The 26,001-nt window shown below is 44.1% G+C and overlaps 1 protein-coding gene, 1 long non-coding RNA gene and 1 other non-coding gene across 5 annotated transcripts in view; 1 reads left to right on the forward strand and 2 right to left on the reverse strand.

Moving 5' to 3' along the window:
• Window positions 1-26,001, forward strand: part of LOC107155014 — a 77,424-nt gene that overhangs the window by 26,906 nt on the left and 24,517 nt on the right. The window contains exon 2 of the long non-coding RNA XR_001505136.2: window positions 20,065-20,206. This is a non-coding gene — a long non-coding RNA (uncharacterized LOC107155014). The remainder of the gene's footprint in view (window positions 1-20,064; window positions 20,207-26,001) is intronic.
• LOC125611911 lies at window positions 12,556-12,717 on the reverse strand. Its single transcript, XR_007342157.1, has one exon. It is a non-coding gene; the product is annotated as a U1 spliceosomal RNA (small nuclear RNA).
• Window positions 20,850-26,001, reverse strand: part of Wnt5b (Wnt family member 5B) — a 114,045-nt gene continuing 108,893 nt past the window's right edge. For all 3 annotated transcript variants that reach the window (XM_048787715.1, XM_015500775.2, XM_048787714.1), the window contains exon 5: window positions 20,850-22,288. In XM_048787715.1, coding sequence (XP_048643672.1) covers window positions 21,830-22,288 — 459 coding nt within the window. In that variant the 3' untranslated portion in view covers window positions 20,850-21,829. The remainder of the gene's footprint in view (window positions 22,289-26,001) is intronic.

A 26,001-nucleotide genomic window follows, 5' to 3' on the forward strand; every position in this document is an offset into this window, starting at 1 on the left:
GAGGAGCCAATCAGCTAGATGTTGCTGGGGCCGCTGTGAGCCAATCATCAGCCGGCAGCTGGAAGTTTGCTGGCAGCTGGAAGTTTGCTGGGGCCCCTTCGGCTGTGGCTCTCAACAAACATCCATGGGTGCAGCTGTCATGTCATCTATTTTGTAAACAGTATTGGTTGGAGCCTTCTCTGCATGTCTGATTATTCCCACAATAGTGATTTGAAATTTCCACATTCCCAATTTTGAACACTTCATCAACCAGGGTAGCAGCAAGCAGCTGAGATATGGTACAGGGTACAATATGCTGGGCTTGGGCTCTTATTTCACATATTGGTCGTGATTTCTTTGGGAAAGAAGTCCAGAAAAGTTCTGGGCTGGTAGGCTCACCGAACACCTCAAAACCCCGCTGCTGCCACAGCGTTGTTTCTTCTTTTCTGTGGCACCACAAACTCCTCTCCTTCCCTCCCTCCCTCCCTCCCTTTCCTTCTTTCTTTCTTTCTTTTTTTTTTTTTTTAATTGCTGAGGATAGAACCCAGGACCTCATGCATGCCAGACAAGTGCTCTACCACTGAACTACATCCCCAGTCCCATGATGGTTTTCAATACACAGAGAAAGATGTAGCAACACATGCATATGTACAGGTGCAAGTCATATTTTTTGGCGGTGGGAGGGAGCAGTACCAGGGATTGAACTCAGAGAAACTGAGCCACATCCCCAGCCCTATTTTTTGTATTTTATTTAGAGACAGGTTGTTTAGCGCCTCAATTTCTGCTGAGGCTGGCTTTGAACTTGCGATCCTCCTGTCTCAGCCTCCTGAGCCACTGAGATTACAAGCGTGCACACCCAGCACAAGTCATATTTATTTAATTTGCTTTTGTGTGTGCTTTAGACATTTGCCACACACATTTAGCTCATTATTCTTCCCTACTTCATAAGGGCAGGGGTATGGAGTGGCCCACCCAACCACTCTCTGTGTTCTTTCCTCATCTCTTCTACCCAAATACAAAGCTCTGAATAAAATAACATCATTTATATTGGGTGCAAAGCAGGCTGAACTGTGTTGTCTGCAGGGCAGGCTGAACAAATATTAGCTGCAGGATGGCCCACACACTCAAACCCCCCTCTATCTGGTCCTTTATCACCTGTTTGCCTCAAGTCTGAACATTCAACCCCGCTCAAGGCTGAACACTTAACCCCCCCCCCCTTGGGTCAACAAGGCAGCTTGCAGACCCAGAGGCCCCATTAGATTTGGGCTATAAAAACTCCCTCCTGCCAGGCCCCCTTCTCTCTTACTCTCTCTCTCTTGCTCTTTATCTTTCTTGAGCACGCTCTCTGTCTGTCTCTTGCTCTTGCTCTCTCCCTCTTCATCTCTCCTCTTCTCTTTTCTCTCTCTCTCTCTCTCTCCTTCTTTCCTTCTTTCTTTTCTCTTTGTTGCACTGCTGCAATAAAGATCTTTTGGTTGCTCCGAGTGTTGTGGTCACTTTCCTTTCAATTTAAACATCTGGAATTAAAAATAAGACTGAGAAAAAACTAAACAAAAACAAGATTATTATTTGTTGTTGGGGACCAAGTGGCTCATCCCTCATTCCTCAGATATTCTTCACCTTCTGCTGGCCCTTAACACAGCTGCATCCTCCCTAGAAACAATCTAGCTCTATGTACCTTCCTTTCTTCTCTCTTTCCTCCTTCCCTCTTTCTCCTTCCCTTTGCCTTCCCTCTCCCCACCATCTTCCTCCTCCCACAAAGGCTTACTGAACTCCTAGAACGTGTCAGCGCTCTGCCAGACGTTGACATTCCAGCAGTAAAACATCTGCCAGGTACAAGTGCTACCTTCAGCAAGCAGACAATATAGTAGGCACCATGGGTTGACTTGGTCACTAAATAGCTCTGTGCTTCCTTCTCAATCTTCCAGCATCAAACTGCCCTTGGGGAAAGCACTATTCTGTCTCCCACTGGAGGAGAGGGCTGTTAAGTCCTCTGGTGTGGGATTGGGGATGTGACTCGACTCGGGGTGTAGTGTTTGATTGGCATGTGTGAAGCCCTGGGTTCAATCCCCAGTACTGTGCAAAAAAAAAAAAATACCCTATTTCTTACTTCTAGCAAATTGATGAAAATGCACTGGCTCCCTTATCCTCAAGGGATGGGGAGAGGGGAGATATCATGATTTGCACTTAACAAAGAGTTGGGGACTTGCCTAAGATCACAGAGCCAGTTAGTGCCCAGCTAGCAGGAAAAGAGTCTCTCAAGAGCTGGGAGGGATATTTTCAGGGTGGAGTAGGTATTAGGTAGGTGATTATGAACAGTCTACATTTAACATTTTTTTTTAATATTTATTTTTTAGTTTTCAGCAGACACAACATCTTTGTTTGTATGTGGTGCTGAGGATCGAACCCGGGCCGCACGCATGCCAGGCGAGCGCGCTACCGCTTGAGCCACATCCCCTGGGAGGGATATTTTATTTTAAATTTATTCTTAAGTTTTAAGTGGATACAACATCTTTATTTTACGTTTACGTGGTGCTGAGGATCGAACCCAGTGCCTCCTGCATGCTAGGCTAGCACTCTACCACTGAGCCAGCCCCCTGGGAGGGATATTAAAGGCCACTTTGCCTACCAATTGTTTGCCTCTTCAGTTTTTTTCCCTGGGTCTCCTGACGCCTGGACCCATTTCCCAGACAAGAGACCAGGCTGGTGGCGGCCCTGCTCTAAAGATGATCATTCTGAGAACTGACTGCATTCCTTTCACATGGCCACCTCTTCTGTGCTTTGCTTCCAAGGACACTTTTGGCTCTTTACATTCATCAGCAGATGCAGCAGGAGATATGGAGCAATCAGGCAACTACTAACTGCTGGCTGCTAGAATTGGTCCTGGGCCCCAAAAGGATAAGGAAGACATAATTCCATCCCTAAAAAGCTCATAATTCAAGAGGCTAAAGACACGTGCAGACAGCCCTATGGTGTGGAGTGAGGGCTTCTCACTGGAGAGAAACAATTGATTTCCATACTAGAGGCTTCTGCAATGCTCTCTTTCCCACAGGGAAGGTCTCAGGAAGGAAAGGACAAATTTGGAGGAAGAAGGGAGAAAAGCAACAAATTCAGGATTTTCTTTTTTTTGCAGGGGGTACCAGGGATTGAACTCAGGGGCACTCGACCACTGAACCACATCCCCAGCCCTATTTTGTATTTTATTTAGAGACAGGGTCTCACTGAGTTGCTTAGTGCCTTGCTTTTGCTGAGGCTGGCTTTGAACTCCTCCTGTCTCAGCCTCGCGAGCTGCTGGGATTATGGGCATGTGCCACTGCACCCAGCTAAAAATTCAGGATTTTTAAGCCAGAATGGAGTGAGGTCCGTTGGCAAGACATCAGGTGTGTCACAAAGGCCAGAAGCAGTTAAAGAAAGGAGAGGAAGACAGTCATGAGCAGGTGGAGAACTGCCCAGGTCAGGAATCTGAATTTGTGCTGTGCTAATTGGCCCAGGTATGGGATTTTCTTCAGCCAGTTCTACATGGGTGGAAAGGTACAGAGTGAAAGCAGCCAGTGGTGGATCAAGAGAGGAGGAAATCAGGTGAGATAATGTGTGTTTAAGCATTACAAATGCTCCAAAAGAGGTGTGCTGCCATGTAAGATGTTATCACTGCCCTGTGGGTAGCAGGAATCAGATTGCTTAAGAGCTCTGAGAAGGCTTTGCCCCTGTGAGGAAGAAAGAAAAAAGCACTTCCTGAGTGGCTCAGTTCTTTCAGTTTCACCCTGGGAACCCACATGCTGCTGAGGGGTGCTTTTCTTTTGGAAGGGCAAAGCAGGATTTGCATGTACTGGGGAGGTGGTTTGAAATGCTTGGAATGAGAGGCTCCAGGCAGGGGAGAGAAGGACCTGAAGTCACAGGAGGTCAGATGAGAAGTGTCCTGAGGAGGCCGCAGCCAGGTTTGGGGACCAGGAATGGAATGGCGGTGGGGGAGAGTTATGGTTGAGTTTAGAGAGGGGATATGAATGAGCATGGTGGTTTTCCCATAATAAATGATAGGATGCTGTTATGCTCAAATTCGGGACCCCCAAAAGACCACCAGAGACTGAGATCGATGTAAACAGCAAAGAGGTGTTTATTGCGAGCTAGCTCGGTCCTCCGCGCGCGCGCACACACACAGCAACTGGTGATGCTGAGAGGCCCCGAGCCCAGGGTTTGCAGCAGTTTTATACACTCTTTGGAGAGGGCAGGAACCCCCACATACATCATAGCATCTCTTAGCAAATCATCACACACCGCGGGAAAATCAAATAACAACTCTAAAACATGATTAGCATATTCACTGGTGGGAACAAGTTGGTTAGGGGTGATTGGTTACTACCAGAGGGGGATTCATTTGAACTGATTGGTTTAAGCCAAGAGGGGTGTTCCTGCTGAACTACATGGTTTCCCAACACGTTATCAAACACCATAAACTACTGGGAGGGTCATCTGGCATCCCAGGTATTTTCCTGTCTCATGCTGATTGGTGGCTGCTAGGGGGTTGCTATTGATCCCCACCTAGCCTGACTGAGTCAGGGACACCTGGTTCAGCAGATCTCTCCTTTATTTGTAGATAAACAACGTAGCAGGGTGGGAATGTGCCTAGGAGTGCTCTGTGGGTCTTTCCAAGGACAAAAGTGATGTCCTTTCCTTGGACAGGCTTTGCTCTGAGGTAGAGAGGCTGGTTTTTCAGTGTCAAAAAACCAAAAGCCAAATGTTGTCTCTGATATGCAGATGCTAACACACAAGCAGGGGGCAGGGAGGGAAGAATTTCTATTCACCTGATCAGACAAAGGAAAATGAATAGGAAAGAGAGCAGACTGATTCCAAGGTAACTTTCCTATTTCATATATGAATACACGACCAGTGTAACTCCACATCATGTACAACCACAAGAACGAAAATTATACACCATGTATGTATAGTATGTCTAAATACACTCTACTCTCATTTATATCTAAAAAGAACAAATAAAATAATTATTTAAAAAATAATAAAATCAATGATGGGGTAGTATGACAGTTCCCAGGGTGTGGCCAGTCTGACAACTGCTTGCTGTCAGGAGATGGGCTAAGAGGAAGGAAGATAGTGGCTTCCTCCATGGGCCCTGCACCTCTGTCCCTCTGCTTGCAGAGGGCCCCCATGGTGGGTAGATGGAGATTAGGACCCAAACAGGGAAAAGTCATCTGCCTGGAGGGATGGCTGAACACAGCCTGTGACAGTGGTGTGTAGAGACCCAGAGAACCCCCAGCCTGGGGGTGCTGTAGAGGAAGAGCTCTTAACCCAAACAGTTATGCCAAATGACTATGCAGGGCTTGGAGGTGCCTGTAGCCCCAGCTCCTGGAGTTAGGGCAGCCAGGACAATAGAGCAAGTCCCTGTCTCTTAAACAAACAAACTAAACCAAATGACATTGTCAGGGAAAATTCAGAATTCAGTTAAGACAAGAAGTAGTAGGAGTATTTTCAGGGAAGTAATTTAAAACTTTATATAGAGTTGCCTTTTCATGGAATAGACTTGAGATAGGAATTTGGGGATACAGAAAAGATAGACTTTTTTAAGTTTCAAGAGAAAGGCCCATGGACTGTTGCAACTCCCAAGCAACCCAGCATGTGCCCTTCCCTGCAAAAAGTAACTTAAGGACAGGGAAAACTGACACATAATTGTGTAACGCCTCACCGGCTCCACCTCTAGTCCAGCCGCTAGCAACTGTTCTATAAATATTAACACCCCACACCAAGCGGTTTCTGTCTCTCCCTCTTGAGTTGGCCAGCATTCATCCTTGATTTACCCTAAAATCATTTCACTCTAGAGATAGCCCACATTCTCACTTGAATGGGTCTCTGCTTTCCTAAATAAAACTTTGTTGTCTCTGGCACATGCTACAATTCTTTTCCTTCATGTAAGCCAAGAATTCCACTGGTCCTGAGTCAAGGTGACCTCTCTAGGAACTCCTTGGCTGTCCTATTGACACTCACACCCTTTTTTTTTTTTTTTTTTTTTTTGCAGTACTTGGGACTGAACCCAGTAGTGTTTTACCATTGAGCTACATCTCCAGTCTTTTTAATTTTTTATTTTGAAATGAGGTCTTGCTATGTCACTGAGGCTGACCTCCAACTTGTGATCCTCCTGTCTCAGCCTCCAAAGTTACTGGGATTACAGGTGTGCACTACTGTGCCTGCAGAATCTTCTCTTTTAGAACCAGAGTTACATTCTCCATGAAGAGCATGAAGCTTAAGTTTCAGGGCCTTTTCTTGCCTTGTGAGATTCTGTTCATCATTTTGTATCAAAAATATTAAAAATTATCCCCTGCTGATGATATAAGTTCAGGCCTCCTAAATTTAAATTGCCTCTACTTCAACTCTACAAGTTGGAGCATGAGAGAACCTCATTATCCTAATTTACCAACCAAATCCCTACCCCTGAATTGTTAAACAATTAGCAGGAGAAATGGTAAGTATTCTACAGGGAAGTGAATTTTTTTCCTCAACATTCTTTGGCCTAGATGGTACCTGAAGCTGTATTACTGTGACCTTGTTGAGTACACAGTTACCCAATGTTCTTCAGCTCAGAGTAAAGGTGAGGTGGCACGCCGGCAGAATGCATGACAGTCACATGCTCAGGTGTGCTCTTCCAAGCAGGTTAGGACCAGTCACCTCAGTGTGCTCATGAATTTCTGGCAAACACTGGGACCTGGGTATCTGAGCACAGACGAGCTTTGGAGGGTTGACACACCACTCATTTCTCTTTCCTGAAATTTGTGAGCGCCCAGCCAGAAGTCTCTGGGACAGAATGTCCCCAACTCATGAATAGCTATTGTTCTCAAAGAATTTGTATGTCAATTGTTTTCAACTGAAAGACATTTTCCCAGATAAACAAGGCTATGTGTGATCTTTGTTATTCAGGACAGCCCCAAAGAACTTGTGTGGCTAAAATCAAAGGCTGTACAAATTGTAACAGAAGCCCCACCCTGTGTAAACCCCATCCTGTGATTAGAAAGGAGGGGTGTTCCCCAACCCTTGTCACCACAGCCTGGGGTAGAGGCCAGTGGATGGAAAGAGCTGGGGGTGGGGTGATGGAACCCTGGAGTCGTCCCAGAACCCCTTGAAGAATCTGGCTCCACATCCAGGCCCTGGGACAGACTTTCTGCTTCTTTGCCCATTGGAAGTTTCCTGAGGTCTTCGTCCCATACACACAATGGCACATTTGAGAAAAAAGAACCACATTTGAGAAAGATGGAATGCACATTTTCTAGTTTATGTCCCTCCCAGGAAAGAATAAGGTAGAAGTCAGGAAGAAGAATGGTGGATTTCTGGGTCTACAAAAGACCAAAAAAATCCAGATGCTCAAGGTTAGACTCCTTGCATTTGTGATCGTCTTCAGTCAAGACTTGATTCTCAGGATCTTACATGATTGAACACCCGGGAAATGCGAGGCAAGTTTAGAAAACAAGTTTTATTTAAAGAATAGTAACACAGACTTCTCCACAGAGAAGGGGGGTTCCAGAGATAGGTGCCTATGGGAGGGGGTGAATCTCATCCTTTTTTTTTTTTTTTTTTAAACACAATGCCTTTATTTTTATGTGGTGCTGAGGATGGAACCTGGATCCCGCCTGTGCTAGGCGAGCACTCTACCGCTGAGCCACAATCCCAGCCTGAATATCGTCCTTTTTACGGTTTTCAGGTTTTATATTCCTCCGGTCCCTTCCCTTAATCCCTTGCGAAAGGGGCAATTCAGGGGAAGCGGCCCAGTGAATGCTCATGAATAATTCCCTGCTGGGAGGGACAATCTCCCTGGAGGCAGGTGACTATTTGGTTGAGGGTTTGGGGAGGGGGAAGTGTTCTGAAGGTATTAACATTCCAATACCCCAGGAGCAGGTGTCTTTGGCCCTGAGCAATCGGGGGTGGGGGTGGGGGAGGATGTGTCCTGAAGGTATTAACATTCCATTCCTCTTTGAATCAGCTTCCAACTTCCCTACTACTGGATTTATCTATCTACACTAACTGCCGAATGAACCTTTGTTCTTGCTTCATCATGAACTTGAACTTTTTAAAAAAATTCATGTTTTCTGAGCTGGGGTGGAGAAAGCTCAGTGGTAGAGCACTTGCCCTGTATTCAACAGATTCTGGTTTTCAGCACCAGCCCTGAAAACAAACAAAGAGAACAAAACAAAACAAATCATATTTTCTTTGATCTTGCCAGGATACAAGATCCATGTATCTAGATTAGCAATTTAATTTTTAATTTTTTTTTTTTTTGTGGGTGTGTGTGTGGTGTTGGAAATGGAACCTGGGGCCTCTGAATGCTAGGCAAGCAATCTACGGCTGAGCTACACCCCAAGCCTGGTATTTCAATTTTTAAAAGGCTTATATTGTGCAAAAGTCTTTCACATTCTTTATCTTATTGCAGGCAGAGACATTATTATCCCTGTTTTCCTGCTAAGATCCCCCACCTGCATCCTGGGATCACTTAGCTAATTGGTTGGGAAGCCAAGTGAACACCAAATCCTGCACCCTCGCTGATGTTTGAGAGGTTGGTTAGTTCCCCATAGGAACGCAGGACTCTCAGGGTCCTGGAACAGAAATGAGCCTCCAGAGAATATCTGGTTTTCTCCCTGGTTTTAGACCCAATCAAATTATCCTAAACATTCAATACCTCTTATTTTCTTAAACTTCTCTAGGGAATGAAATCCATAACTCTCAGCTTGGTAACAAATAGCCACTCTCTGATTAGAAAGCCATTCTTTAGGTCTATCTTGGGTCTTTTTGTTTCAAAAAGGAGGAGGAGAAGAGCCAGAAGAAAGAGGAAAGAAAGAAGATTGGCAGAGAAAGTGTTTTTCACTACTTTGTTGGAGGAAAAAAAGTATTAAAGGGCTTAAAAAAAAAAAAAGAACAAGGAACTTGTCATTGGTTACTAGGTCAATTCACAACAGTCCACAGCAGAACTGACATAACCTCATGTAAGAATGGGATCATATGCATCTTCCAAAGTTCTTTCTCATCTTCTGTGGCAGCTAGGCTTCACACAAACCGAGGGGGCGGGCTGAGCCGGCTTCAGTGCCAGGAGCTAATGAGCAAATGGAAGCCTGGGAATTTCCACCAATGCTCCCAGGCAAATCCACAGCTGAGCCAGGGCTAGAATTCCAGTCTCCTAACCTGGGATTATAAAGTTAAATCTCTGTACCCATCAAAAACTCATGTTGACTTTAAGAGAGTAACAAGCTTTTTATTCTGGTGTGTTCTTAACTTAGTGCCCAAGCTGAGTTTCCAAGTTCAGGATTGCTAGAGGTAGCATGATCCCTGGGGACTTCCTTAAGAGAACACAAAGTCCCAGTTGGCTTCTGCCAGCTGGTCCTGGGGCAGAGTCCGCAGAGCATCTGCAACTGTACAGTGGCTGGCTTTGCCCTGTTCAGGCCTGCTAGGGAACCAGCAACACTCAAGGCTTCCATTGAGATATTGTCCTTCAAGTCTGTCCAGATCCAGGAGCTGTGCGATTTTCTAGAATTTGAGCGAGATGCTGCTTTTTGTTACATGGTCTATATGCATCTCTCCAGAAGAGCTGGAGGAGCAGATCAAAGAAGCAGGCCAAGTTTAGGACTTGGGGAGGCAAACCCCCAAATCCTCCTCCTCATCTGATCATTTAATGCAGGCCCTGCTGACCTGGGTGAAGGAAGCTACTTCTATACATTTTGTCATATAGGAGGATTTGGAAACACTCTTTCCTGATTTGGGTCTGTCAGAATATGCTAATCGGGAACAGTTTACCATTTCCTTTCCTAGGTCCAACCATGAGTGTATTGACCTTATTGACTTACTCTGGATCTCCATCCTCCGACCTCTAACAGCCTGAGGCCCTGGCCCCACTTTCTCTGTTAACCCAACTCTCTCCGAAAACAGCGCCCCTACATCTCAGGAGGCTTGGTGAATTAGGGTATAGTAACCTGCCAGCAATCTTCAAACCTAGATTCTGATCATAAACACTCAAGGCATGTTTTTTTTTTTTTTCTTTTGTGCTGGGGAAGCAAGATAAGCAGTCTACCAATTAAGCTATATCCCCAGCACCACTCAAGGCATTTTTACTTATCTGTTTATTTTTTTGCATGGTGTGAGGATCTAACCCAGGGCCTCCTACATGCCAGGCAAGCTCCCAGACCCTTTCCTAGATGCCCTGAGTCAGAATTTCTATGACTGAGCCCCATAAGTCTGAATTCTTATTTTTTTAAAATAATTTTCAACTTTTAGGGGGCTGGGGATATAGGGATATAGTTCAATTGGTAGAGTGCTTGCCTTGCATGCACAAGGCCTTGGTTCAATCCCCAGCACCACACACACACACACACACACACACACATCAACTTTTTATATATCTACCTATATATTTTAGTTGTTGATAGAACTTTATTTTTATTTATTTATATGTGGTGCTGAAAATCAAACCCAGTGACTCGCACATGCTAAGGTAAGCACTCCACCACTAAACTACAACCCCAACCCCAAGTCTGAATTCTTAAATCTCCATTGTGATTTGTTTGTCATTGGTTTGGTTTGGTGGTACTGGAGATCCACCTCAGACCCTTGCACCTGCTGGGCAAGCAATCTGTTGCTGAGTTATACTCTCAGCCACCCCCCACCCCCGCCCCGTGATTTTAATTCAGCCAGATCAAGGGCAAACATTTAGCAACTAGGGCTCAGGGCTGGTCTTAGGGCCCATGAATTCCTCAATCCACTCTGCTCAGTTTATTTCAAGCTTCCTCTCCCATAACATGTGAGCAACTCGCTTTGACCTAGGCTCATTTCTCTCATTTGAAGAACTGGGATAAGGAGTCCAGGACACCTTCCTTCCACCTCTCTCCTTTGACACCTTTATCCCTTCCTGACCCCTGCACTGAGCACCATTTGACAACTCTTAAGTTAGGCAGACACTGAACTATTTTTCCTACTCTTGTGCTCCAGTGGCCATATCTGGGAAGAGAAGCAAGATAAGCCTTGCTTGCTCACTGGGAAGCACAACTAATTGCCTCCACTTCTTACCTCCTGTCACCTCCTGTCCCCTTCTGGCCCTCATTGCACCCAACATGAGACATCTGTGCCTGCTTGGACACTGACCCACCAGCACGCAATGTGCCACGGCCATACTGAGTTTGGGGACAGGGCTTTCAGTGGCTGAAAATATGTGTATGATGGTATTTTAGTTGGTCCCCTTTTCTTGTGATAAAAATTATGTATTTATCGTGATAGAGACTTAAGTCCCAGCATGGAGACTAAGAGGCCAGAAGAGCAAAGTAGAAAAGGGAGTTCAGAAGTTCAGTTTGTGGCTCTATCAGCTTAATAGCAGACACATTGGAGCACTGAGCACTTCTGCTTTTTTGTCTTGCTTTATTTTGGGGCTGCAGATGGAGCCCAGGGCCCCATGCAAGCTAGGCCAGCAGTCTACCACTTAGCCACACCCCAACAGGCACTTCTTTTTTTCTTTCCCCCCACATTTTTTGCACTTCCAAATTTGGGGTCTAAGTCATTCTTTTTCAAAACCTCAGACTTAGAACACCCTAGAAAGGCAATGGAAAGATGGCTTCCCTCTATGTAACTCTGGGGGAAGCTGCCCAGAGAACACCCTTGGCTCTCTTGTAAAATGATCCCACTGTGAGGCAGATTTAGATTTCATGCCTAAAGGGAGTTAACTATTTTCTGTTTTATGAGTTTGGTTTGGTGGTACTGGAGATCCACCTCAATAATGCCTATTGTCTTAGGCATGTAACCTTCCAAACTCAGTCTCCCACCAGTTTCTCTTTGCTTCAAAATGTATCTCAATATACTATCTTAGTATTTTTTTTTTAATTTTTTTTATTGCTTATGTCATTAGCCCTCTATGTTTTGTTGTTGACTTTCAGTTGGTAGTCCACAAGTTGCTTCAGCCAGATGCTTTATCAAGTTAAATTCCTCTATCATTGTTCCCATTCAAAATTCCTGGTGGTGCCAGGTGAGGTGGTTCATGTGGATACCTGTAATCCCAGCTACTTGGGAGTCAAGAGAATCACAAGTTTGAGGATGACCTGGGCAACTTAGAGAGACCCTCTCAAGACAAAAATATAAAGGGCTGGGGATATAGCTCAGTGGAAGAACACTTGCCTAGCATCCACAAGGCCCTGGTTTCAATCTCTAATACTACAGAAGGGAAAAAATTCCTGGTGGCAAGATAGGGCTGATTATTGATCATATCGTGAGACTTAGCTGTAAATGAATATCGCTTACTTCAGATAACTACATTCTTTCTCTCTCTCTCTCTCTCTCTCTCTTTTTTTTTTTTTTTTTGGAATCAGGGATTAAACCCAGGGATGCTTAACCACTGACCCACATCCCCACATCCCCACATCCCTACATCCCCACATCCCCAATCCTTTTATCTTGAGGCAGGGTCTTGTGAAGTTGCTTAGGGTCTAGCTAAGTTGCTGAGGCAGGCTTTGAATTTGTGATCCTCTTGCTTCCCAAGTCACTGTATTACAGGCATGTGCCACCATGCCTGGCTACATTTTTTTTTGTGTGTGTATGTGTGTGTGTGGTGAGGAGGTGGGGAGTACCAACATAACACCCCACTACCACAAATTATGTAGTCAGGTTTCCCACTTTTGAGGAAATTACAGGAGTCAGCACATCCAGAGTACAATGGATAGGTCTCACCCTGGAAATACCACCTTCGTGATCATGAGATCTCCTCTGCCAGGTAAGTATTACCATGTTCTCTAATTACCCAGAAATCCACTGAAGAGCCAGTATCAAGTACTGTGTGAGGCATAGGACATTACTTAATCTCTCTGAGTCTCAGTTTCCCCATCTGAAATAAGTGGATAATAATGCCTAGGTATTGAGAGAATTACATATATATGTATGTAAAGCAGTTAGCATACAGTAAGTACTAGATAAATGGTAGCTATAATTTATGCACTTTTTTAATGATAACCTTCAAGTAAAAATATCCAGCTGCTTGGAAGTGAGAGAGGAGCATAAACATAGCCATGACTAAGCATTTGCTTAATACACAGATGTTTCTCAGGGCTGTGTTCCATTGTGATCTTGGTGTTAGCCAAACAGGATGAAGTGATCCCTTCTGACTGCATTACTCTCCACACTCAATCTTTAAAAAATAAGTAAAAATAATGTTAACCTAATTCTTATCCAGTCCATCCAAGTGAAAAATCTAGAACTCAACTTAACCGAGATCCCCACTTTGTTTTCTGCCATCAATTCACAAGGACCCACTGACCAATTTTTGCACTAGGGTGTGCGACCCAGACTTCTGGCTGGAATGATGAGACAGTGACCCCATGTGGCTGAATAAAGAACTGCAGACTAGACTAGTCCCCCACAAGTGGAAAGTCCCACACGTTTGGACCCAGGCTGGGTGGGTCCAGAGAATGTTCTTGTTCATAGTCTTTGTCACATAAGCAGTTAGTTCGATTCCTTAGGCATAGTGGTGCACGCCTATAATTCCAGTGACTGGGGAGGCTCAAGCAGGAGGATTTTGAGTTCAAAGCCAGCCTCAGCAATTAATGAGACCCTAAGCAACTCAGTGAGACCCTGTCTCAAAAAAAAAAAATGGCTCCATGGCTCAATGGTTAAGCACCCCTGGGTTCAATCTCCCATACAAACACACACAACAACAACAACAAAACCCCATTTTTCAAGTTAGAAAATAAAATGAGGAAAGAAATAACAGCAAACAAATATGAGTGAAATTATTTCCTACTTTACAAATGTATCTTTCTTGTCCACCAGCTAAGATTCAAGGGCTAGATGGACTGTACTCTCAAATAAAAAAGAACAAAAGAAAGCTAGCTAGAGGGCATAAGCGAGTTTTCAAATGCTTGCTCTGTTTCTCCTCAAGAGCTGTGGAATATTCACAGAAAAATCTTTGCAATGCTTACCCATCTCAGATATTTTTTTCTCTGTTCCCCACCCCCGTCCACATTGGGGATTGAACCCAGGGGAACTTAACCACTAACCCGCATTCCCAGCCCTTTTTATTTTTTGTTTTGATTCAGGGTCTTGCTAAGTTGCTTAGGGACTTGCTAAATTGCTGAGGCTGGCTTTGAACTTGTGATCCTCCTGCCTGAGCCCCCTGAGTCACTGGGATTACGGGTGTGAGCAACCATGCCTAGCAGATATTTCTTTTTGGTGGACTAGATCTTGAAATAGTAAGAAAAGTACGAGAAACCAGTTGATACTGTAGAGTTGTGCTGTCAAAGGGAAAATGTTTTAAATCATTAATTAGAATGGTCCTTTGAATAGGGCACAGTATTCACCTATCTATAGAATTAATCCCATTCACAAAGTTTCCTAGGGAACAGGGCCTTCACACTAGTGGACTTGGATTTTCAAACCTTACTTTTTTGGTACCAAGGATATTGAACCCAGGGGTGCTTAACCACTGGGCCACATACTTAGCCCTTTCTATTTTTCATTTTGAGACAGGATCTCGCTAAATTGCTTAGGGCATGGCTAAGGTGCTGAGGCTGGCTTTGAACTTTCAATCCTCCTGCCTGGGTCTCCTGAGCCTCTGGAATTACATGCCTGCACCACCATGCCCAGCTTTCCAATTCTTTTTAAAAAAGTCCCAGGACTTCTCCTATAATTATGCACTTTCACAAACAAAGGACCCCTCAATAAACATTATGAGAAATTCCATAGTAAATACTTAGGAGTTAGGAATTGAAGCCAGGGGCGTTTAACCACTGAGCAACGTACCCAGCCCATTTTGTATTTTATTTTGAGATTGGATGTCACTAAATTGCTTAGGGCCCTGCTGAATTGCTGAGGCTGGCCTTGAACTTTCGATCCTCCTGTCTCAGCCTCCTTAGTTGCTGGGATAACAGGCTTACATTACCCACTGCTGGCCCTCCCTGACAAAGTCTTAAATTCCTCTGCTCCTTTGATTTAAAGTGCTAAAAAAGTTATGGGATGGTGGAAAGATCTCTGGGCCAGCAACCTCTCCCTGGAAATTTGGAATATGAATCAGGAGAGATTCAGAGTCACATGCTATAACTGGGAATATAGTCTGTTAACTCAGAGGCTGTTGGTTGCCATGTTTCCCACCATGGGGGACAGAGGAAGCTGATCCACAGAGAAAGTAAGATGGAGATGGAGATGAAGAAAGACTTGACCTCAGAGAAGAGAGAAGAGGAAGGGAGGAAAATCTAGAGGTGTCCAGTTCAGCCCCTGAAGACTCCAGAGTCTATGAGGCTCTCAGGAACCCTTAGACCACCTCCTCCTGATCTGGTTCAAATTGATTTATTACTCTTAACTTTGAGAGAACAAACTACACAGTTGCCTGGATAGTTATTCTCATTGTACTTCAATTTCCTCATCTATTCAGTGAGAATATTCTTTTATTCATTCAGCAAGTATTTTGGGGGTGCTTTCTATGTACTAGACACTATTTTAGGTTCTAGGAGAGGATACAGGGAACATAAGGAATTTTAAAAATTCCTTTTAAAAAGATCCTGTAAATAAAGTAAATATATGGAAGACATAACTTTCCAATCAGGCACCAACCAAAGAGCTGGTGGACACAACTAACAACCTAAGTGCCAAAATTTAGAACATGTACTATAAGGCCAGGGCCACTTAGAACAATATATATTCTTTTTGACTTTAAACTAATATTAAAAGAGACTGGGGATGTGACTCCATGGTAGATTGCTTGCCTGGCCATGTAAAACCCTGGGTTTGATCCCCAGTGCTAGAGAAAAAAAAAAAAAAGTCTGGTGAAAAGGGTCCATCCTTTCTTTTTTGGTACTGGCTATTTAACCCTGTGGTGCTCTACCACTAAGCTACATCCCCAGTCAACTTTTTTTTTTTTTTTTTTTGGTACCAGGGATTGAACTCAGGGCACTTGACCACTGAGCCACATCCCCAGCCCTATTTTGTATTTTATTTGGAGACAGGGTCTCACTGAATTGCTTAGCGCTTCATTTTTGCTGAGACTGGTTTTGAACTCTTGATTCTCCTGTCTCAGCTTCCCAAGCTGCTGGGATTACAGTTATGCGCCACCGCCCCTGGCTCCCAGCCATTTTTATTTTTTATTTTGAGACAGGGTCTTACTAAGTTGCTGAAGCTGGCCTCAAAATTGTGATCCTCCTGGCTCAGCCTCCCAAGTATCTAGCATTACAGGCGCTTCCTTTCTTAGTGTCTTTTCTTTGATATCTTTTCTTGTTGCTTCTGCTGAAAGTCCCTGCAGACACTGCTGACAGCCACCTTTCCTTCCATAACTAAGCAAATCCATTTTCCCCCAGGGATATGAGTTCTGTAGTTTCCTGCTTGCTTTGACTGTGAGCAGATATCAATCTATTTTCAATTATCTGGGAAGTAGTAGATAATACACATAGGTGACACATGAAATTTGGAGATTTTTTTTTTAACCACCCCTCCTCCTATGGGGTTATTTATCAAAACTAATTGGGAAGCCTCAGTGAGCTGATTTGGCTCTATCCTCCCATGCTGCCTCTGGTGAAGTCGCTAATGAACTCAGTGAAGAGCAAAAGGCAAGCAGCAGGAGGCAGTCTACCTGATAAACGCTCAACTCTCCAACAATCTAGAAAGTGCACTGGTAGGACCAACCTTCTTACTTTAGGGGAATAGGGCAAACTACCCATACTCTCTAGGTCAAATCAAGAATCAGAGCATCCTTTACTATTCCTTTTAGGATATCCACGGTGCAGAAATTCTTGTATAATAAAGAACTAACAACACTTTGCAACAATGGCTCGCGTGTCCTCCTCAGCTCCCCAACGTTCCTTCTATAGAAATGAAGCTTTTCGGGGGCTAGGGTTGTAGCTCAGCGGTAGAGCGCTTGCCTAGCACGTGCGAGGCCCTGGGTTTGATCTTCAGCACCACATAAAAATAAATAAATAAAATAAAGGCATTGTGTCCAACTACACCTAAAAAATAAATATTAAAAAAAAATGAAGCTTTTCATCATCAGGTAATCAGAGGACAGAGGTTGCCAATCAAGACAATCATACTCATCAGCTTCTCAGCCAGAAGTGATGAGTTCTTTTTAATTTTTTTTACATAGTCCAGGCCTCTAGTGTCTCTCCACCCCCCACCAAGATTAATTTAAAAAAAAAAATCATTCCTGTGCATATGGGTGTGCATGAGTATACAAGCACATCTTTGCATGCACAAACACACACATGCACATACATACACTCTAAGATTCTCCAAAACACACATAGTATCAGCAGTGTCTGGCAATGTATTGGAGCCTGTTTTAAGATGGAAACATCTATTTGTTTCCAGCCTCTTGAGATGGTGTGGCTTTCTGCCCAAGGAAACAGGCTTCTTTCCTGATAAGCTACTGCAGCTGTAAGCTGTCTATCTCAAGGAGCAATCTCAAGCACAGGATGTCTCGCCAGCTCCTAAAACTCCAGGAGATGACAGAGTTAAATAAGATGCTGATGATTAAAGAGAGGAAGCAGCCAGAATTTCAAAGGCAATAACCAATTTGGGGGTTCAATGCAAGTAGCAACTTTTGTTTCGCACCTCAAAGAAGGGAGGGTGGAAGAAAACTAAATGAGCTCTCCAAAGTAGGCCTTGGAATCCAAGTTCTTGCAAGGCTTTGCTCAGGATGGTTTTGTAAATGGAGGCTTATCCTAACCTTAACCTTGGCTGAGTCTACTTTCCTCCCTGCTCATCTACTTCCTGTCCATCCTGTCTTTTTATATAGAAGCAGTCAGGAATACTTTTCTCATAATTTCATCTTGAATTCAAGGTTAAAACAAATAGCTAGATGAATATAGGAATTGGATGGATACGCTTTCCCTGACCAGTTCCAGGCAGAGCGGGGAGGTGGTACATCCCAGGGCAACCAGTTCTGCTTTGTACCATTCCCTCTTGTCAAAAAAAGTTCCTGAGATAGCTAGGACTGCTTGTCTGGGCGGTATGATCTTTCAATTAAACTCCATATTGATGTTTATATATGCACACACACACATAGATATATAACATATATGTATGTATGTGTGTGTATATATATATATATATATATGCACATACACACATATATTTTATATATTTACACATATTTATTTATTTGTTTATTGGTACCAAGGAGATTGAACCAGGGGCTCTTAACCACTGAACCACATCCCCAGCCCTTTTTATTTTTTTATTTTGAAACCGGGTCTCACTAAATTGCTTAGGGCCTCACTAAGTTACTGAAGCTGGCTTTGAACTCACAATCCTTCTGCCTCAGCCTCCTGAGCTGCTGGGATTACAGATGTGTGCCACCACACCTGGCTTAGCTCTTTTTTTTTTAATATTTATATTTTAGTTGTAATTGGACACAATTCCTTTATTTTATTTATTTGTGTTTATGTGGTGCTGAGGATCAAACCCAGGGCCTCGCACGTGCTAGACAAGCGCTCTACCGCTGAGCCACAGTCCCAGCCCCGCTGGCTTAGCTCTTAATGACTGGAAATCCAGTGATAGTCTTTGGACACCAACATAAGATCCCCTCGGGTTCTTAGGAAAGGTGTAGCAGTGACAGGCTCTGCCCTAGAACAACTGGATTAAAATTTCTGGTGCTGGATACCTAGGATTCTGTGTTTTTATAAACATGGTAAAGTTTGGCCCCTGTGCAAGATATAGAGGTCCTTATTCAGAATCCCTGAGGCTAGAGCTCAAATTTCCATGTCCCCTTCCTGCTCTAACCACCTATGGTTCTGGGCAGAACTCATTTTTTTCCAACTTGGTCAGCCACATTTCTGCTGCCTTACTGGTCACTCCACAGACAGATGCCATTCCACCAGCATGTGACAATAAATTCATAGGTCAGAGGATGCAGCAGTCTGGTATTTGCATATATGACTTCCTCCCATGTCAAAAAGAGAACACCAACTTACTCCACCCACTTGTCATGACTGTGTAGAAATACCTCCATATTTTATATGGGACTTTTCAGTCAGGCATGGTGGCCCATGCCTGGAATCCTAGTGACTCAGAAGGCCAAAGCAGGAGGATTGCAAATTTAAGACCAGCCTCAGTAACTTACTAAGACTGTTTCAAAAATAAAAATTTAAAAAATCTGGGGATATGTGTGTGGTTCAGTGGTAAAGTGCCCCTGGGTTCAATCCCCAGTACCAGAAAAAAATAAAAATAAAAATAAATTTAAAAATGAATTTCTGTGAACATGGAAATGACTTTCAAGGACTGTAGACAAGTCACTGCCAACTAATTTTCCAGTATTTGTAAGGATGACTTGGATTTCAACTCCTAAGTACTTTGAGCACTTGATATAAGGAACTCCCCAGAACTCTAGAACAGTGATATAGGAAAGAATAACATGTGACTGGGGGTTTGTAATTCCGTGGTAGAGCATGTGCTCATCATGTTACAAAGTCCTGGGTTCAATCCCCAGCACGAACGCGCACGCACACACACACACACACACAAAAGTGTTTCAAGAGCCTTATTATTGTGGTTGATAAGTGACTGGTTACTTATGTTTAAATATGGTTAAGATGATTAAAAGGCTATTAATGAAGCTCGGGCATAATTTGGATCTTTTGTAGACCAGCTGACTTCAATCACTTTCTTTTATGGATGGTCACCATGAAAAGGTGGACCAAAGGAATCTGAATAACAGTGTGAGTTCCAGGTAAAATAACCCTTTGTTGGCCAGTCATTTGGTCCCTCTTCAGCTACCACAGACACAAGTGGCCTGTGTGGCCATGTATATCTTAAGGAAAATCGTTATAGTTTTGCAATATCATTTGCTCATTAAAACCCAACTTAATTCCTTAATTCCATTATTTCCCCAGAAATAAACTTTTCTGGAAGGAAATGGATATTTATATAGTTTCTAGCTCACCTGCAGGCTGGTTACTTCAGGGCAGCCTGTCCTTCTCAATAACTCCTTGCTCTCTTATTTATTTAATTTTAGTGGTGCTGAGGATAGAACCCAGGGCTTAATGCATACTAAGCAAGCACTCTACCATTGAGCCACATCCCTTTGTTTTTAGAATAATAGTATCTCTGTTGCTTCATCCCTAAGCTCTGTCTTTCTTTCTCTCTTTCCAGGTCCTAGATACTGGGGTCCCAAGCTGAAGATAGCAACAAAAAGAAGGCTAAATAGAGCCTCCTGGCTGCCAGGGCTTAACCAAAAATCTGCAAACACACCAGCATTAACTCAGGAGGTTGCAAAATGCAAGGAGAGAAAAAGGTAGGTATACAGGAAGGCATATGCTAACATCTTAGAATTCTTTTGTTCATAACAGTAACAGTAATGGCTACCATTGATTGTTTACCTTTGTGCTAGCCCTGGGGGAGAGTCCTTTAATGTAGTACCTTATTTAATTCTCACAATACTCTCCCTCTCTACAATCGCCAGACTAGAATTCTAAAAAGTCTCAATTTCCTTACCCTCTTTCACAATGCAGCAGGGTTTTAAAACTCAAATCAAAACTCAAAGAAGATGGGGGGTGCTGCTCATTGGTACAGCCCTTGCCTAGCATGCATATGGCCCTGTGGTAGATCCCCAACACCACAGAAAAAGAAAAAAGAAAAAAAAAAAAGAAAGATAAAAGAGAGAGAGAGAGAGAAAGAAAGAAAAAATGACATTGAACCATACCATTGGAAGAGATTTGCACAAAATAGTGAGAAAAGCAATAATCAGAGAAATAAGGGTAACATTAATCTCTTAAGGAATGACCTATCTTTGGCTGGGAGTATGGCTCAGTGGTAGCACACTTGCCTAGCATGCACAAGGGGCTGGGGTTCCATCCTAGCACCCAAAATAAAATAAAATATAAAAGGAAACTCATGAAAGATAATTGTGTGTCCAAATAAGGAGAGGGAGAGAAACCTCGGTGAAGGATATTTAATGTCAGAGGGAAACTGTACATCTGGGCAGAGATGAAGTCAGCGTGCCAGGCCATCCGGGCCTGACCTGCCCACATGTCCTGTTGTCCATGAGGCCTCCCTTGATGGATGACAGCAGCAGCAGTACAAGTTTTCTCTCCCTGTGAGGGAGGACTGTGCAAGGTTTGCTGGGTCCCATGTTGCACCTGGGTTTCCGTAGCCCAGGCATAAAGACTCAGTTAATGTCTCTCCAGACATGGCAGGTCACATGACCCCCTTTCCTCCTGGGACAGAAATTCATAGCAGGAGCTAGTGAACTGTGGAGGAAGAATGATTCTTGCTGGAAAGACAGGCCCCAAGGGCTCTCAAGAGGTGCAGATTCCTTTGTGGTCACTAAGGTCCAAGTGACATCAGACCTCTCTTCCGTAGAGAGGAAGTCAGTCTTGCAAATGTGGATTCTTATGTGTGCATACTGATAGGAAAGTAAGAAAGCACTGGGCCCCTTACAGAACCAATTTATATTCTGGGCAAGACCCTGCAGCCATCAGGATTTATGCTGAGGTCCTGTCACCTTCCACAGGGCCTTTTGGCCTTGTGGCTGGGGTAACGGGGCACTTATATACCCAAGAGGCTCCAGATTTCCAGACAGGATCATCTCCTCCATCTAACCATTGCCTGTTTCCTCAAGGCCATGATGGATAGACAGTAAATATTTCCGTGAACCTACATCCTGAGAGTCCTCACCAGAGGGAGGGAAAGAAGCCAGTTCTCTCTCCCACTGGGAGCAGAGAACCAGCAAAGCCCACTCCTCAAAGATTGCTAGCGTCTCTTAAATAAGCTTTTCCTCTCCATTTTCTTCTTTTAATTATTTATCATCCATCCATTTATTTATACAAATATAAAATATATTTATATAGATTTATATAATATAGACTTTTGTGAGGCAGAGTGGAGGAGAGGGTCGGGAGAGCAGGACCCTCCCGGGTTATTTACAGACATACTGGTCGACAATCTCCGTGCATTTTTTGCACTTGACAAAGCAGCACCAGTGGAACTTGCAGTGGCAGCGCTCCACCTGGACGCTCTTGAACTGGTCATAGCCACGGCCACAGCACATGAGCTCACAGCCGTCCATGCCCTCCGAGGTCTTGTTGCAGAGGCGGCCCTGGGTGCCCAGGGAGCCCGTGGTCTCATTGCGGAGGCAGTAGTCAGGGCTGGGGTCTACGTAGACAAGGTCCTCTGGGGTGGGCTGGTTGAAGCGGCTGTTGACCAGCTCCAGCTTGCCCTTTCGGGTGATGCGCATGGCAGCCGCGCTGTCGTACTTCTCCTTCAGCTGGTCCCCCACCTTGCGGAACTCAGCCAGCTGGAGCCAGCAGGTCTTGAGGCTGCAGGACCCTGAGACGCCATGGCATTTGCAGGCTACATCTGCCATCTTATACACAGCCTGAGCGGAGAAGAAGAAAGAGAAAATAAGAAGAATCCCTGCCGGAGGAGGTTAAGAGGGTGGTGAGGACCAGGTGCCAAGGTGCATGCCTGTAATCCCAGGGACTCGGGAGGTTGAAATAGGGGATTCGCAAATTTGAGCCCATCTGAAGCAACTTAGCAAGACCCTGCCTCAAAATTAAAAAGGGGCTGGGGGGGCTGGGGCGGTAGCTCGGGGCCAGAGTGCTTGCCATGCACATGCGAGGCCCTGGGTTCGAACCTTAGTACCACATAAAAATAAATAAATAAACTACAAAAAAATTTTAAAAGGGGGGTGGGGCTGGGGATATAGCTCGGTCAGTGGAGTGCTTGCCTAGCATGTACAAGGCCCTGGGTTCAATCCCCAGCACTACCACGACCAAAAAAACAAACAAACAAATAAATACATAAAATTTAAAAAGGGCTGGGGATGTGGCTCAGTGGTAAAGTGCTCCTGGGTTAGAACCCCAATACCATAAATCAATAAAAAAGGTGGGGAGGGTATCTATGGGCCAAGTACACAGAAGGGCAAATAGGGAGAGGCAGATAATTTTCAAAAACCTTTCCAGGATCCTCAGTTGCTCAGATTGAAAGAAAAGAGAAAAAAAAAAAAAAACAAAGAAAAGAAAGAAAAAAAAAACAAAGAAAGCATTATATGGAACACTAGAGAGGCAACACAAGACATTTCTATTTGCTTACAAGAATAACATTTGGGGGCTGGGGTTGTGGCTCAGTGGTAAAGCACTTGCCTCGAATGTGTGAGGTACTGGGTTCGATTCTCAGCACCACATATAAATAAAAAAATCAAGGTCCATCAATAACTAAAATGAATAAATAAATAAAATTTAAAAAAAAAATAGCATTTGGGCCAGGTGAGGTGGTGCACACCTGTAATCCCAGCAGCTTGGAAGACTGAGACAGGAGGATCCCAAGTTCAAAACCAGACTCAGCAAAGGTGAGGCACTAAGCAACTCAGTGAGACCCTGTCTCTAAATAAAATACAAAATAGGGCTGAGGATGTGGCTCAGTGGTTCAGTGCCCCTGAGTTCAATCCCCAGTACATTGCCTCCCAAAAAAGAATAGCACTTGGGACACTTTCACTGTTTATCAATTTCATATTCTATGAAATGCATTACACTAAATTTGTCATTTTTACAATCAGAAAAAACCCACCCTCCCTCCTTTCTTCTCTTTTTCTTTCTCTTTCTTCCCTCCCTCCCCCCCCCCTTCTTTCTTTCTTTCCTGTTTAGCAAACCTAGGACCCTTGTGCATGCTGGGCAGGCACTCTACTACTGACCTACATTCCCAAAAGAACTCCATCTTTTTTTTCTTTCTCACTTTTAGTGCTGGGGATTGAACCTGAAGCCTCATGCATGCTAGGCACTTTTTTTTTTTTTTGGAATCTTGTGGTGTTGCCCAGGCTGATCTTGAACTTCTGGGCTCAAGCAGTCCTCTCACCTCAACCTCCCAAGTGCTGGGACTACAGGTATACACCATCAGGCCCAGTTCAAAATTTCAGTCTTGGTCAAAGTCTCAATCAAATAAATAAAAAACCCTAAAATATTCCCAGCTTTTCCACAATCTGGGGCACAAGTCAGAAGAGAACCTAGAATGAATTAAATGGTCTCTTTTCCTGTGTTGGTATTTGGTCACTAACTCCATAGTCATGAGGAGCCTCCCATGAACCATCACATCTGTAAGCAAAGCCACAGTCTTCCACCAAAGCATCTCCTAGACACTCCCCAGAAGACCTGTAAGTGTGGAGGAAGGTGCAGACCATGTGCAATAGGAGAGCAAGCTGGTGGGCCTACCTACGGGGTAATTAATTTGAAAACAAATCTACTCCAGAAGTCACTGAACTTCAACAACATGGCGTGGATTTGAACTTGGGTTATCCCAAATCAAAATTTAAAAGCAAGAGTAGACCAGAAAGCTGCTTACAAAGTGCTTTTCAATGAAAGCATACTGATGCATTGTGTCAAATAACCCTGGCAGCAGGCCCAGAGTGCAGATGGCAGGATAAAAAATGCGCGTCTGCTTCAGAACATTTTCTTATCCCACAGCTATTGTCACCAACTGAGTCAGGACTCGTTTTTTCAAGGGTTTCTCTTAGCTTTCTTTTCAAGAGTCCCCAGATTGTGTCTTTATTCAGTGCTAAGCAGAGACCACTGCAGGTGCAAGAAATTGCATAACCATCATCAGCTCATAGGACTATTGTCAAAACTCTTCCTGATTTTTTTTTCCTGGTAGGGAATTATTCCCATTATTTTATGGTGGAGAAACTGAAGCTCTGGGGAATCTCAGTAATCTGTTCGGGGCCACCCAGAAGGGAGCCAGAATGGTGATGACTTCTGCTCTCCAATTTTGGGATTTAAAGGCAGCTTAGGGTAGGGAAGGGAAGAAACCCCACCCCAAGGTTAAAGGCAGCAGCTCTAGGCCCAGGGCACAAAGGAACTGACACCCATCCCAACAGGCATTTCAAAGAAAGGGACTTCAATTATCCTCTGGCCCAAATCCCCTGGGTCTGAGCTGCAGTCTGACATTCCTCTGGAAATGGTCCCTGGTTTAGAGGGGGATGGCAGGCGCCTGGAGCTGCAGAAAGAAGGAAGTATTAAGGGTCTAAAACTGTGTACTTTGCCACTAAGCAACTAGGGGAAGAGGATAAGCATCTCCAATGGGAATAAACTCTCAGGAGACCTGGGGAGGAGAGTCAAAGCCAGACTTTGAGGAGTAAGGACAGGAATTTCAGCAAAACAAATTGGAGAGGAGGCATGTCACTGCCTTCCACTATTTGAACATTCATTTCAACCTTCCTTACTCCAAAGACATTGTTGAGACTGCAATATTTGTATTTTTTCATATTTTACTATTAATCTAACTAATTAATTTAGCATTAATAAATTAATTAATATGCCCCTTTTGCAGGAGAAGAAGGAGGGAGGGAAAAAAATCTCAGTTTTCGGCCTTTCCTGCTTGCTGACAAAAAAATAACAAAATGTGGGGCTGCGGGTATAGCTCTCTGGTAGAGTGCTTGCCTGGCATGCAAGAGGCCCTGGGTTCAAGTCCCAGGACTGTGATCATAATAATAGTAGTAGCAGTAGCAAAATGCTTTTCAAAATGTTTTGGTCTTACTTCTTGCCCTCTGGCAATGCCTTGAGTTCCTTTCCCACATCTACCTAACAGTGTGACAAGCTTGGAATATGATAGGAATGTCATGAGGATTAGGCACAAAGCTTTTTATCTGAAAAATGCTTAGAAACCCTTGATGGCCAAGCAATACCAACCCACTAGTCTTGCCATCAGTGTCTAAGAGGGAGCTACCAGGGGCTCTTAAAGGCCAAGAGAAATTTCTGGCAGAGAATACCCAGGATTTATTTTAATGGTCAAGATGTCGGATCACAGATCTTTTTTTTTTTTTTCAATCCCTGCTTCCACTTAGTCCCTCCTGAAGAACTTTCTGTGTAGGTGTGAGGAAGTGGGAGGTGAATCCTTTGGCCTCAGATAGTGATTGATGTCAGAGGCCTGTTTCTTGGAAAAGGGATAAAAAATAGAGAGGGACAAGAATTCCCAACCTAGAGCAGACAGAGGCAAAGGGAGAGATAAAGGGCTAGGGAAGAGGTGTGGAGACTGGAGGAAGGAGCCCCCCCCCCCACCGCCGCAAGCCCTGGACGACGCAGACAGAGAAGCTAGAGAGGA

The sequence above is a fragment of the Marmota marmota genome, unplaced genomic scaffold (assembly GCF_001458135.2).
Source record: "Marmota marmota marmota unplaced genomic scaffold, marMar, whole genome shotgun sequence".
Taxonomy (NCBI): domain Eukaryota; kingdom Metazoa; phylum Chordata; class Mammalia; order Rodentia; family Sciuridae; genus Marmota; species Marmota marmota.